Genomic DNA, 13,868 nt, shown 5'->3' on the forward strand with positions numbered 1-13,868 from the left:
GTCCTTCATCTCAGGGTCGTTACCAGAAACCATGAGACAAGCAGTTATTTCTTTAATTCATAAAAAGGGTAAAAGTAAATTAGATTGTAGCTCTTATCATCCTATCTCATTGTTAAATGTTGATAGTAAAATATTTGCCACAATTTTAGCATGTCGATTAGAGATTGTTATACCTTCAATAGTGTCTAATGATCAGACTGGCTTTATTAAAAATCGATATTCATTCTACAATATACGCAGGCTTTTGAATATCCTCCATTATCCCACTCCACCTGATATACCTGATGTGCTTCTGTCACTTGATGCTGAAAAAGCATTTGATCGGGTGGAGTGGGACTACCTCTTCTATACCTTGAAGAAATTTGGCTTTGGTGCCAAATTCATTTCATGGATTAATGTTTTATATTCCTCTCCCGTAGCAGCAATTCGGACAAACAATAACATCTCGTCCTTTTTCCAATTAGGCCGCGGGACTAGGCAGGGCTGCCCATCATCCCCCTCATTATTTGCACTGATGATTGAGCCCCTGGCAGTGGCAATACGGTCCGATAATACTATTAAAGGGATGATGTGTACTATACTATGTGTATTGGTGCAACAGGTGGGGATTGTTCTTGGGTGGGTGGGTTAACATAAAAAGAAAATGTATTGTAAAAGTGTAGCTTATGTTTGATAAGATGTTCAATAAAAACACTTTAAAAACAAAAACGTGTGATTGGATTCCCCTGAAGTTCCTCAGAGAAATGAAAAGAAGCGTCCATGACTGCCGCTCACTGCAGCACATGCTTTATTGTGAGCATGTGCAGAAGTGACCTTAGAATCAATTTGTTTAACAAGGGATCGTTCATACAACCCCCCCCCCCCCCCCCCCCCCCCCCCCCCCCCCCCCCCCCAACGAGAGTGCTGCACTCTGCCGGTCTGAGCTAAACGTCATCGGATGGGTTTGAAATGATTTGACTATGTTTTCTACACTTGTTTGCCGACCGCTGCTTTAAGGAGTCGGCTGTTCATTTTTCCCGGTAAGAACATTTTGTTTTAAGCCAGTTTTTCGTTGACTTGATGTTCAAATGTGAGCTGCTGGCGCCTGCATAGGTGGTGTGCAGAAACACTTAGAACTCTGATGCGAGATCAGGAAAAGCAACTGTGGCAACAGACTCAGAAAACTGCAGCCAGTTTGCTCCTGGAAGGTTTTAAAGTCACGTGACATGCTGAATTTCTAACCAGCATGCATCACGGTAAGTGAAGTCAAACACACCTCACAGATATCGCAGTGAGTTACAGATGCACCTAGTGTCCAAATATGGTCACGTCAGGTTAAAAAAATTTAAATTAAAAATTAAAACAAGAGCGCGACGGCCAAAATCCAAAACTTGAGGCTTCAAAACGGTAAACCACAAACCAACGGGGGGGCGTCACGCCGGCTACGCCCACTTCTTTTATACAGTCTATGTTTGTGACGCTGTCTGAGAGCATGTGCTCACAGAACAGGCCTACAGGTAACACTTTCTATTTAACTTTTAAGATTTTTACACGCCCCTGGTAGTCTGCTGAAGAACCAGGGCGCACAGGGGAGCTCCGTGAGCGCCGCGCCCACAAAGATAGTATGTGAGTGAAGACACATCTGAAACTCCAGCGTACGACCAGCGGACTGTGTGTTTTTGATGGGACTTAACAAGCTGCCAGTTAAACTCTTGATTGTGAACTCGTGGTTGCGAATCAGTAACGGGGGAAGTTCAGGAGGCTGCAGCCGTTTCATTTGATGAATCAGATTCATTTCGTCTACGTATTCTGCTCAGATCACGGTCAGGTGATGAGACGTCTCTGTGTTTGGGTTATTTTCACCTTAAGTAATTTCAACTTGGTAAAAAGATGATTTAAAAGCATCCAAACGAGCCGTTTATCCAGCTGTTGTTTGATCACACTCACCTCTTTCCGTTGGACGACAGCCTCACGTAGAGTTTATCGGTGTCCGGTACGACTCTCTGGATGAACACCTGCTGGTCGTCTCTCTCTCCATACGGACCTGAGAACCGCACAGTTACCAGTTACCATCTCGCCTAACAACCTCTAACATGCACGTGGATTTTTTTAATGGGCTCCTTCTCCGCAGTGTCCTCGCAGTGACCTGGCCAACAGCAGCATCACAGCCCCGCCCCTCTGGTGCTGCGTCTCCTGCAGACGTTCCTCCCATCTTTGAGTATACATCCAATATAGTGATGGAAGTGAAACGTTAGGTCATCTATTGCTGACACACTGCGCTCGGCCACGCCGACTCTAATAACTTACCAAAGATGATGTTGAATATCTCAAATGTGTTGGAAAATTCACCAATTTGCTGTTAAAAAATGGAATATTTTTTGAAAACAGAGGAGACTCGTTGACCTTTAACCCCTGTGGCCGTGCGCGTTACCTATCTCTGTCCCGGCGCTGCAGCCTCCGTGCCCGTCGATGTCGTCCAGGCTGAGGATCTTGAAGGAGGTGAGCGGCGTGGAGCCCGGCTGGGTGGAGATCATCCCTCTGAAGCGAGTCACCGTCCACGTCCGCACGTGGTTGTTGTCCGCACAAACTGAGAGACAACAAACAACGACGACTTCAGTGACCCAGAAACGAGCAACGTGAAGAAGAACCTGGACCGAGGGTTTCAGTTTCAGTACCGGTCCAAGAGAAGAAGTGTCCCCCTCAGTTTTATAGTTTGGTTTACCAACTCTTACGGACGCCAATAAAAACCAGAGACAAAGCATCTGTCTCTCTCAGACTCGCCCCGCACGGTTCTGGCACCATTAAGAGTCTAATCAAGACTCCTTTTGCATATTCTGAACATAGAGGGTGTTTACTAATCTGTTAAGCTAACTAAAATTTTCAAGCTAGCCTAAAACGCGCCATCGGCAGGAAATTTAAGACAATTTAAGACTCTAACGCCGGGAATCCACTGACTCCGGCTACGGCACGTTACGGCTGCGCCACGGTTTTGATGCGTCCTCAGCCCGGCGTCAACGTCCACTGGAAGCGTGTCAGAAGCGTTTCAGCAGCGGAGCGTGCGGCCTGCCTCACGTTACTGACTTGTTATTAATTTGTAATTTCCGTGCTTCTACTGCCTTCTTCACGGCTCTCCGTGACCCCGTTTCGTTACGTAAACTTCAGGCTGCATTTCCCACAGGGAGCATTTCAGAATCAGAGCGTTTTGCCTGATTTTGCTGACATGTTTATATTTTGTTGATTTGGTCATCAGTGTTTGCATTTTGTGCTTCTGTGATTAAGTAGCTACGTAGTTAAATGTTTTCCTTTTGTGTCCGTTTTCACTGTGTTTATTGTTGTTTTACGATCGGGAGGCTCCACAGGGTGTTTTATTTTGAAAATTGAAAACAGTGGTTTTTAGAGGTAAGAGCTGAGAGAACCCTGTACCAGAGACGAGGCGTCCCCGAGACGAGGCGTCCCCCTCTCGCACTCGTCCCCGAGACGAGGCGTCCCCCAGACGAGGCGTCCCCCTCTCGCACTCGTCCCCGAGACGAGGCGTCCCCCAGACGAGGCGTCCCCCTCTCGCACTCGTCCCCGAGACCAGGCGTCCCCCTCTCGCACTCGTCCCCGAGACCAGGCGTCCCCCTCTCGCACTCGTCCCCGAGACCAGGCGTGCCCGAGACCAGGCGTCCCCCTCTCGCACTCGTGCCCGAGACCAGGCGTCCCCCTCTCGCACTCGTCCCCGAGACGAGGCGTCCCCGAGACGAGGCGTCCCCTCTCGCACTCGTCCCCGAGACGAGGCGTCCCCGAGACGAGGCGTCCCCTCTCGCACTCGTACCTGAGATGAGGTGTTTCTCGGACAGCATGATCTTGGTGACGGGGCTGCGGTGGACGGAGAAGGTCTGGAAGAGCTGCGGCCCCGAGCCGACCGTCTCTGGATGCTGAACGATGACTCGAACCGTCCCGGAGCTGGTCCCATACGCGATCTCGATCCAGTTCCCGCTGTCACCTGACCACACGACATTTCAGACTCAAGTTAAACACAGATTTTATGAGGTCGGTTTAAGCTTCATGTTTTGGTCTTGGTAGAGACGTGTTTTCACTTCAGCAACATTAAGTTTCCTTTGATTCTCTGATTAAATACAACAAAGCATGAAGCAGATGTAGAATGAGAACAGATGTCAACAGTGTTGTTGTTCCATACTTGTTTTGGGAGTGAGGTAGACGCTGAGAGCAGTGATGGCGTCTTCAGTCGGGTCTCTGTACAGCTCCGTCACCAGCAGATCGTTGTCCTTCATCCTCAGAGGAAACTTCTGCACATCTGACAAACAAACATCATGAAACAGCAGCGATTCTCTGTTCAAACGTATCTTTATTGCTTCATATACGGATAACAATGAGCCAGTTGTTCTACAGGTCTCCACTCGATATTCAGTCAGTATGTAGACCAGAGTCTGCAGCCACGCCAACGCCTCTGTGAGGCCGCACTGCTTTGAGCTAAATGCTAATTAGCAGTAAGCCAGTACAGCGCTGTGCCGACTCACCTATATAGTAGATGGATCCGTTGTTGCAGCCCAGGATGAGGAAGGAGCCGGCGGTGTCGTAGCTGCTGATGGGAACCACGTCCTGGTTCTGCACAGAGAGCATCAGAGATGAAGAACTGGAAGCTGCTGCTCATGTTTATAGTTTGCTTTACAAATCCTTACAGGGACCATTAAACAATCCTGAGCTAAAAACCTGACAGCAGTAAAGGTCTGATCACATCACTCCTGTTTTAGCCTCTTTACATCGGCTCCCTGTTTGTCTTTATTTTAAGATCTTAGTGATTACTTTTAAGGCTCTCCATGGTTTGGCTCCTGCTTATAAAATCAGACCTTTTAACTCCTTATGAATTTATGGTAAATTTGAGATCTGGAACGACCTGCCCAAGGAAGTAAGTGTCAGTGTCTTCTTTTAAAAACACACTTTTAAATCGGAGGACATTTTACCGGAGCTGCTCGTTTTATCTTACATTTTCTATTTCAGTCATAAAGTTGCTATTTATTCTTATTTTTATAGTCAAACTGTTTTAATTAATGGTGATTTCCATGTTTTATTTGTATTTTGTGACTTGCATTGTCCTCATGTATTTTATCTTTGTTACGTGCCCTTTTCTCACCCTGTGTTTATCTTTTTTAAAGCACTATTAACTTTTGTTTGATAGGCGCTTTATCACTAACGTTATAATTATATTAATCAGGTTTGGCTGCAGCAGCGAAACGGGGCTGCAGCGTAATGCTTGCACTTTTTGCCGCCGACTGGTTCAGACTGTCTGAAAGTGTCTGAAATTATTATGGAAAGGATCCTTACAGAGACAGAACTTCTCTAAAAAGATCATCAGAAACAGTCAAAGCCGCAAGACTCCACTGATGAAAACAGTCATTTTACCTGGAACAAAAGGGGAGTCACTAGTCTGCCTCGATTGGTTAGTTTGTGTTAAAAACAAACAAAAACAACAAAGTCACACAATAACACAAAAGAAACTGACCGAACGAGGCAGCAGTAGGACAGCAAAATCCAACGGCGAGAGACAACTAATTTTTTGATCCCGTTTGAATTGTGCTCTGAATTACACATGATGATGATGGTCAATTTAAAATATACATTTAAATTAGGGCTGCACGAATTGAAGAAAAAGTAATATTGTGATTTGATTATAATTGAGCAAATGATACTCTGAGTCTACTCGCTTGTGTTGCTCTGCAGAGGAGAATATATTATATCTGTCTAAAGCAGAGTCTCTATCCACAGCGTGGAGGAGGAACTGGACATGAGTAATTGGATGGATTAAATAAAGAGTATAATGTTTAGTTAATAGTTTACTGTTATATAACAATAATATATTAAATACTACATTCATTATAAAGTATACTTTTTTACCACTAGTTGAATAATCCAGTTACAGCCGTTTCATTTCTGTGGGTTGTTCTGATTTATTAAATGCTTGTGCAGGAAAAAGACTCTACATCGGTCTCTAATTTGTTAATGCTGATTACTAACTTCTCAACAATCACATTGTTCAACATTTAATGATTTGCCGCAGCACATAAAACTTTTTTAATGTCCCGCCCCATCCAGGCTGCGATTGGTCGGTTGACGAGAAGTGACTGACGAGCACGTCGGCTCTGTGAAAAGTTGATATATACGGCTAACGTTAAATGGCAGCGAGCCAAACTCAAACCTTCTTTATCTTCTCCCCGTTTTCTTCTGTCTGAACGCCTCAGCTGTGGACGACGTCTCTCCGTCACAGAGCGCTCCGGTGACGAGTCCTGTGACTACGTTTTGAACGATTAGCGGCGGGCGAGTTGTGGTCTTAAAAGTTACTGGCACACTGCTCATAAATCGTTTTTCTCATGCACATGCGAGGGCCCCGTGTGGGCGGAGATAATGAGCAGACTGCAGCGTCTCACACACCTTTTCTGTTTTATTAAATCTCACTCTTTTTGCGGTTATGTAATCACACTTGACGACATCGCAATTGCGATCAGATTAATCGTGCAGCCCTAATAATTATAGCAATATAATTTTCCTCAATAACAACATAATAAATGTTCAATATATCGTCAATAAATATTTGGTTTATTTCATTTGAATCACGAAACAAATTGGCAACCAATTCTTCTATAAAAATATTTATTTTGTTGAGGAAAGTGGGATCATATTTGTTTTACTATAGTAGTTTTGAATGTTCCACCTCAGATTTGTGAAGTGATCCAGTGTGTTTGTCACATTCTGACACAATTAACCATCTGGTTTCTTCAGAATTCACTCAGGAGCAAAAATCAGCCTTTAAACTTGAAAGAAATAATGATTTGACATTTCTCGAATGACATGAAATGTTTTTATCGTGATAACAGTTTTGGCCTTATCACCCAGCCCTAATCTGAAGGAACGCTTCAACGTGTCGCGCTCTCCCAGATCCAGCTAACGCTAACAGCAGCAACGCCTCAGGTGAGCCGACGTTCACCTTTTATACTGAAGATGATGGCTACAGACGAGACGAGTCCCAGAGACGCCGCTCTAGGACAGAGACTCATTTTACTTTAGAGACATGAAGGAGATCTGTGGCGAAGGAACCAGAACCGAGACTCCAAATCAATAAAACTGAAACGAAACTCGGTGGTCTGACGATAAAGTTGCTGGGGTTGTGACCTCCTCAGACTTGTTCACTGCGGTCAGATCTCTGTGACTGGTTCAGTCTGCAGCAGCTTGTGTCTCTTCTTTGTACGTCCTAACGTGACCTCTGACCCCTGCAGTTGCTAGATCAAAGGTCACTGAGGGTGGACATCGCGGAGGGGCGAAGGCAAGAGCGAGGAGGACCGGGAGGAGGCGGCTTCGGCTTCAGGAAAGATGACGCTAGAGGTACGAACGCCATAACGTGAAGTCGGTCTGACCGCCGTGAATGTAAAGCCGCTCAGTCCTGTCGCACCTCGAGCTTTTGAATCTGACTTTGGTGTGAATTAAGTTTGAATGTGTTGTTTTTAGAAATGTGTTGACGAACACAGACTGCAGAGACGCGTCTGATCTCAAATCAACCATTAAATCCGTTTTTAGAGGAAACTGTTTAAAATGTTTGACATTGATTCAGTTTGGAAACCTTAAAAACTATGAATTGGACTCGGAGCTGAAACGCAGTCTGTGTTTGACCTTTGACTTGGAGGAGGGCACTTTATCTTTCACGCTTCATCCTTTCATCGTCTCATCCTCACCTCCACAGCCCCCTGCTTTTCTTTTCCTCTAACTGATCCACACAGACAGACAGACAGACAGACAGACAGACAGGTAACAGGTGGGACAAGAGTCACCTGGTCTCCTCAGAAATATCAACCTGATTTATTGACCTCCTTCGCTTCAGCAGCCTCACTGCTGCTTCTTCTCTAACATCTCTTCTCTGATTGGCTGACGGACGACTAACAAGCTCCGCCTCTTCAGTGCTGCTCTTCCAGCTCCTTCCTGGAGGAGGTGCCTCCTCTGTTTCCTCCCTCCCCCCTCTCTCCTCCTCTCAGTGTTAAACTCCCCCCCCTGTCCCCTGCAGGACGAGGAGGCTCTCGAGGAGCTCCCAGAGGAGGAGGACGCGACTCCCGCGAGGACTTCGACCAGCCAGGAGGAGGTGCGGACAGAGAATTCGGCAGCTCAGGTTGGACAGCAGCAGATTCTAGCCGGCCAATCAGATCAGGCTCGGCCGCAGCCAGTCAGATGGCAGGACGGTGTCCCTGAACTAACAAACTTTCTCAGTGCTGCACAAAAACTACACTAATCTGAACCACACTCGTTTCTTTCACAGCTGACGCCGCGCGCTCAGTACGACTACACCGCCGCTCGCACTTTAGATGCTTCAGCCGCTTTTCCGCCGGATGGTACCGACTGGACTCGCCTCGGTGCCCCGACCTCTGTTTTCCCCTGCAGATAGAGCTCGCACTCAATGTAGCTGGTCGTTTATAACGAGTTTAATAAGTAAAACAGTTCAGCAGGTCTGGGGCGGTTCTGGTCCAAAGCACGGCCCGATAAATATAGATTAAAAGTTAAAAGGCACGCACATCGGCGGCGCTTACCCTGGACTCACACAGGCGGCGAGTGCGGCTCTACGCTCCGCGGGGAATATAGGCAGCCGTCTATTTTTGACAGAAGGCGCTTCAAGCAGCACAGAGCAGGTGAGTCGGGCAGGAAGTCAGTTGCAGAAACAGCAGAGAGAATCCGGTCAATTTTCAAAATAAAATACCTTTTTCAGACTCATGTTATAACAATAAACACAGTTAAAATTGACAAACTGTTCACATAGAGTTGTGATCGGTAGCAGAAGAGTGCTTTACATCGAACATAGAAAAAAAACACATTAAAATATGATTTTTAAAAGGGTGAAATAGGAAATAAAAACAGGGTCAACAGGACAGTAAGTCACAGTGCAGTGAAAGTTACCAATCTACAGCCTCACATTTGATTTAATTAAAGGCAGCTGGAAAAGGAAAAGTCTTCAGTCTTAATTTAAAACTGACGTTTTCAGCAGACCTGCAGTTATCTGGGGGTTTGTTCCAGATATACGGAGCATAATAACTGAACGCTGCTTCTCCTTGTTTAGTTTTGACTCTGGGGACAGAAAGCAGACCTGATCCCAGACCAGCTGAGAGGTCTGGATGGTTCGTAACGAAGCAGATCGGAAATGTATTTTGGCCCTAAACCATTTAGTGCTTTATAAACTAACAGCAGGATTTTAAACCCAGTTCTCTGACAGACAGGAAGCCAATGTAAAGACCTCAGAACTGGACTTATTGATTCACCTTTTGGTTTTAGTGATAGGGCTGGACGATAAGGCCAAAAATGTTATCACGATAAAAACATTTCATATCATTCGATAATTATCACGATATATGTCAAATAGTTATTTCTGTCAAGTTTAAAGGCAGATTTTTGATCTTTTGTCTTTATGGTCAGAACGTTTTTTTTTTTAACAAATCTGATTAGATTAACTTTTTTCAGTCCCTTTTCCTCAACAAAATAAATATTTTAAAAGAAAAAATAAGTGCTAATTTGTTGGTGATTAAAATTAATTAAACCAAATATTTGACACTATATTGAATATTTATTATTTTGTTACTGAGGAAAATTACATTGCGATAATTATCATTGTTTTATTGCCCAGCTGTACTTAGTGAAGACTCGAGCAGCAGCGTTCTGAATCAGCTGCAGCTGTCTGATGGATTTCTTAGGGAGCCTGTAAGGACGCTGTTACAGTAGTCGAGTCGACTGAAGATAAAGTGCGAGTTGACGCCGGGCTGAGGACAGGTCAAAATGTGGCGCAGCCGTAATGCAGCGCAACCGCCGCCTGCGTGAGTCCGGGGTTGCCCTGTCAGGAGGTCATCTCGCTGACGACCAGTGTCCACTGAAGGAGACGCTCATTCTTTAGGAAGAAATTGCTTTGTTCAGTGTTTTTAAAGAGGTGGTATTTTTTTGTCAGGTTTTTCATCTTATTTAGAGTTTGTACCAGAGCAGGTTTCCATGGTTATATGTTTGTCATACTGCACATTGCTGCAGCTCCTCTTTTCAGCCTGTGTTGAAGGCTTCGTTTTAGCTATGGAGTGATACATCTTGTCTCTACATGATCTTTGTTGGGAGCTGCACAGGCTCAGTTCCTAGTTAAGGACTACTAGCCAATCAGAAGCAGAGAAGGGCGGGTCGGCGAGAAGCCGGTAAACGGCTCGGGTTCAGCCGTACGTGTTGCCGAGCCGGACTGGAGCGAGAGTTTCAGAGCGGTGAGTTATTAATCTGTATCCATAAAGTTTTAACTGAGCTCTGTCTCTACATCACAGGAACAACTTTATGTCCACTGACTGCCTGGAGGGTAGCTAGTGTTTGGAAGGGAGAGGAGAGCTGTGTGCTGCAGCTCGCTGTTTCTGAGGGCGTGTCGGAGTAGCCGCTTGGCGAGCGTTATGAGGTGCGTTTAGCTTTCATCCCTGTGATGTCACAGGGATGAAAGGGAAGCGGCTGGACTACAAACGAGCTGTTTTCAGTTCAGAGCAGAGTTTTCTGTGAGAGATGGGAACTCCTAAAAAAGGAGAGGGGGAAAAGCCAAAAAGCAGAATACCACCTCTTTAAAGTTTTAATGAGCGGGTCAGTTTGTTCTGGACCTCAACGGAGACGATCCCAAAAAGAGAACCTGGTACTTTTCCCCTAATGGAAAACCAAAAAAGGCGGGACCTGCGGTGGGCAATGGGCTTTTCATTTCGGGTGCGTGGTCGATAAGCGAGCGCCATCCCGTGGCCAGAGCTGAATTCTCTTGAAATTTATTGTACGGATAAACGAACAAGAGACGGATCCTCGCTGTTTGTGAGTTTCCTGGAGTATATAACTGTTTCCTGAAGTTATCGGGACTCAAACGTGCAGTTGACCTTCGCTGCTTTCTCTTATTGATTAAAAACACACAGCTGGAGCTCCGTTCTGTTCGATCCACAGCTAAACTGAACCAGAGACCTACTCGCAGAGAAGGAGTTGGCGGACTCGGCTGAACTCACTTGTAAACTACTTTTAAAGTTAGTAGTTAGATTATTAAGTGAAAGACTCTTTCAATAATTTCTAGAACATATATTTAAATATTTTGCACTGCTGCGCCTAAATTTTTCACCTTTAGCTCCATAACGGGATATTCTAACCATCCTACATTTCCCCAACACTGCAGCCGCTTCCACGCTGTTTTCCGGGAGTAACGGGGCCGGAGAGGGAGGTCAGATCTGATCCGCCTCCGAGTCGGGAAGGTTGGCAGTAACAGCCTGAACGATGTCTGTGTGAAAAGCCGCAGCCGGCGTGCCGTGTAGTTTCACACGTTACACGGTTCCGGAGAGCCGGATCGAACCGGATGTGAAAGCACACGTGGTTGAAACGTTAGTTCAGTATGAATGAGCGAATGCGGCATGTCGGCGGATGTTTTCTTTCAGCGTTCGTTGCAGGATCTCTGTATGAAAGTGGCTGCTGATGGTTCTGTAAATGATTGTAAACGGGATCATTTGAATGTCAGCACAAACAGAAAAACTTCATTATTGTAGAACAGAACTTACAAACTGAAAAGACTGGTCGGCTTGGAGGCGTCACATTTCCTCCGAGCTCCCAGGAAGTGCTCCGAGCTTTGAAGCCAGTTTTACCAGCGACAGAACAAGCGGCTGTAACACGGGGGAAACGACATCACTCGTTACGGTCGCGCGATTATCACGAAGTATCGGAAGTTAGCCGGCTCGACGACCGAAGTCAACACAGTGGAAAAAGTATAAATGCGAGGAATGTGGATCGCCATAGCTATCGGCGTCAAGTCACCGCAGGAGTATAAATCCAGCGTCCCTTCTCTGCTTCTGATTGGCTCTCACCTTCTTCCGCGAGTGAGTTTTGGGGAAAACGCACACAGACAAATAATTTTTTTTTTGGCCGCACTCTGGTCGCTCCCCGTCTGAAAAGACCTCGCCGTTCACAAGTTAACAGTGACGATGGAAAGCTCTGTGTCCGCAAGGGGGCGCTGTTGTGTCAAGATCGTACAGTTACATTTTAGTTTTACTGTTGTTTCCTCTAAGGTTGGTGAAAATGTGCGTCAGCCTTTTCCGGTTTTGGGCCTCAAGCCAAAACAAGACGTTTAGCGAGTTAAGAACGAGTCGTAAGAATAATGGCGTGCGTAACTACAGCAAGCAGAAAAAAACCTTGACTCAAACTTTAGCTAAGTTAGTTATAGGTAAGTGAAACGGGCGCTGTTGACCTTTGACACCTCCTGTAGCCTGGCGCTGCCCCCTAAAGCTACTGGACTTTTTTCCCCCCATCATGCCTTTCACCTCGAACCATCACATGTTCATCTGCCGCCTCACAGGTTTCCAGACGCTGCAGGACACCTGAGGGCGTCTGTCCGCCGACTCACCTGTCTGTCCACCCGTGTGTGTCTCCGCAGGTTTTAGAGATGACGACTACATGGGAGGGCGGAGTCGAGGCGGCGGCGGTGGCGGCGGTCGCCCCGGTGACAGAAGGGGAGGAGGTGTGGGAGTCGGGGGTCGATTCAGAGACGGACCCCCCCGAGGAGGAGCGACAGACTTCAGGGAACCGTCTGAAGGTGACACAACTTCCTGTCTGAGGACTTTGATTCGTGTCGTCGTTTAATGATTAATTAATACATTTTTATTTGTTTTAGTCTTGTAATTTTTAAATTTAGTTAATAAGGCGACACACTGAAGGTGAATAGGGTAAAAAAAATAACTAATAGATATCAGCATGAAACTTTCCGAGTTGATTACTCACATTAAGACAATATTTTTTTGTATTACACGTTTTCTGAAATATGACTTTTAAATATGCAAATGAGGCAGTATCTAATGAAATATGCGCTAATTTGCATCTATTTCAAGAACTGAAATCTGAACTCTGGACAGAGTCAAGTTCAAAATTGTTTTCATTTTTTTTCATTCATGTTTATTCATTCATTCGTTTTTGGGAATAAAATGTTCTATAATTCAGGCTGTCAGTAAAAATCTTGAGTATAGAATATAGTCAGGAAACGATGGACATACGAGTTTTAATTAATCCTGCAAGTTGTTGCATTATCTATTTGTATTTTATATTGAGGTTATTACCTTTTATTATCTTAACTTTAGCACTTTGAGATTTGCTTCAAATGTACAGTGCATTACAAATAAAATGTATTGTTGTTATTAAAACATCTGGAAAGTTTGGAGCTGCTAAAGTGGAGATTTCACGCTCGGAGGACGAGGAGAAACACGTGACTCATCTAAACTAGACAGCAGCAAATCAGATTTCATGCTTAGCTTAAATCCGCCTTTGTTCTTTCACGATTGGTTGCTGGTACAGAGGAAATGACCATATTTGGATCCAACGGCGCTTTCCAACAGTACCGGTGATCATACGGTGCAGACAGCGACAGCGGGGAGGAGATGTAGCGTTAGAAGACGCACAGAGACAAACTGCAGGAAAATAAACTAAATTGTGTATTTTTCTTTCCACCAGTCTGAAAGCAGAAAGTTAAAGAAGCAAAGTAGCTCAAAATTGACCTGGGAAAGATGCGTCTCGCCGTTAATCCGTGTTTAAACTTCTGCTTGTGTGTAGACTTTACAAACACAACCAGCATTGAAGGTGAAGGTGTGTAATGATGTTTGTTTGTTTGTTTGTTTGTTGCAGAGGAGCGTGCACAGCGGCCTCGGCTGCAGCTGAAGCCCCGGACCGTTTCTGAGCCGCTCAACCAGGTCGCCAACCCGAACTCCGCCATCTTCGGTGGAGCGAAGCCGCGAGAGGAGGTGATCCCCAAGGAAAAAGCTTAAGAGACTGAAGGCCGTGAGGGCCGGAGGGAGGGAGGGAGGTGGGGAGGTGGGGGAGGGAGGGGGAGGGAGGGAGGGAGAGGG

The 13,868-nt window shown here is 45.6% G+C and overlaps 2 protein-coding genes across 3 annotated transcripts in view; one reads left to right on the top strand and one right to left on the bottom strand.

Moving 5' to 3' along the window:
* The window catches only part of eif4h (eukaryotic translation initiation factor 4h), a 30,263-nt gene that overhangs the window by 12,495 nt on the left and 3,900 nt on the right, over window positions 1-13,868 (top strand). Inside the window, exons 4-7 of one of the 2 annotated variants that reach the window (XM_046073186.1) lie at window positions 7,251-7,356; window positions 8,030-8,131; window positions 12,410-12,568; window positions 13,648-13,763. In XM_046073186.1, coding sequence (XP_045929142.1) covers window positions 7,251-7,356; window positions 8,030-8,131; window positions 12,410-12,568; window positions 13,648-13,763 — 483 coding nt within the window. The remainder of the gene's footprint in view (window positions 1-7,250; window positions 7,357-8,029; window positions 8,132-12,409; window positions 12,569-13,647; window positions 13,764-13,868) is intronic. The other variant, XM_046073187.1, reaches the window with a different exon arrangement.
* Window positions 1,898-13,868, bottom strand: part of LOC123985567 (SH3KBP1-binding protein 1-like) — a 234,595-nt gene continuing 222,624 nt past the window's right edge. Inside the window, exons 10-14 of the mRNA XM_046073182.1 lie at window positions 4,500-4,587; window positions 4,160-4,276; window positions 3,794-3,964; window positions 2,411-2,566; window positions 1,898-2,023 (exon numbers count right to left, since the gene is read on the bottom strand). Coding sequence (XP_045929138.1) covers window positions 1,923-2,023; window positions 2,411-2,566; window positions 3,794-3,964; window positions 4,160-4,276; window positions 4,500-4,587 — 633 coding nt within the window. The 3' untranslated portion in view covers window positions 1,898-1,922. The remainder of the gene's footprint in view (window positions 2,024-2,410; window positions 2,567-3,793; window positions 3,965-4,159; window positions 4,277-4,499; window positions 4,588-13,868) is intronic.

Source organism: Micropterus dolomieu, linkage group LG17 (assembly GCF_021292245.1).
Source record: "Micropterus dolomieu isolate WLL.071019.BEF.003 ecotype Adirondacks linkage group LG17, ASM2129224v1, whole genome shotgun sequence".
Taxonomy (NCBI): domain Eukaryota; kingdom Metazoa; phylum Chordata; class Actinopteri; order Centrarchiformes; family Centrarchidae; genus Micropterus; species Micropterus dolomieu.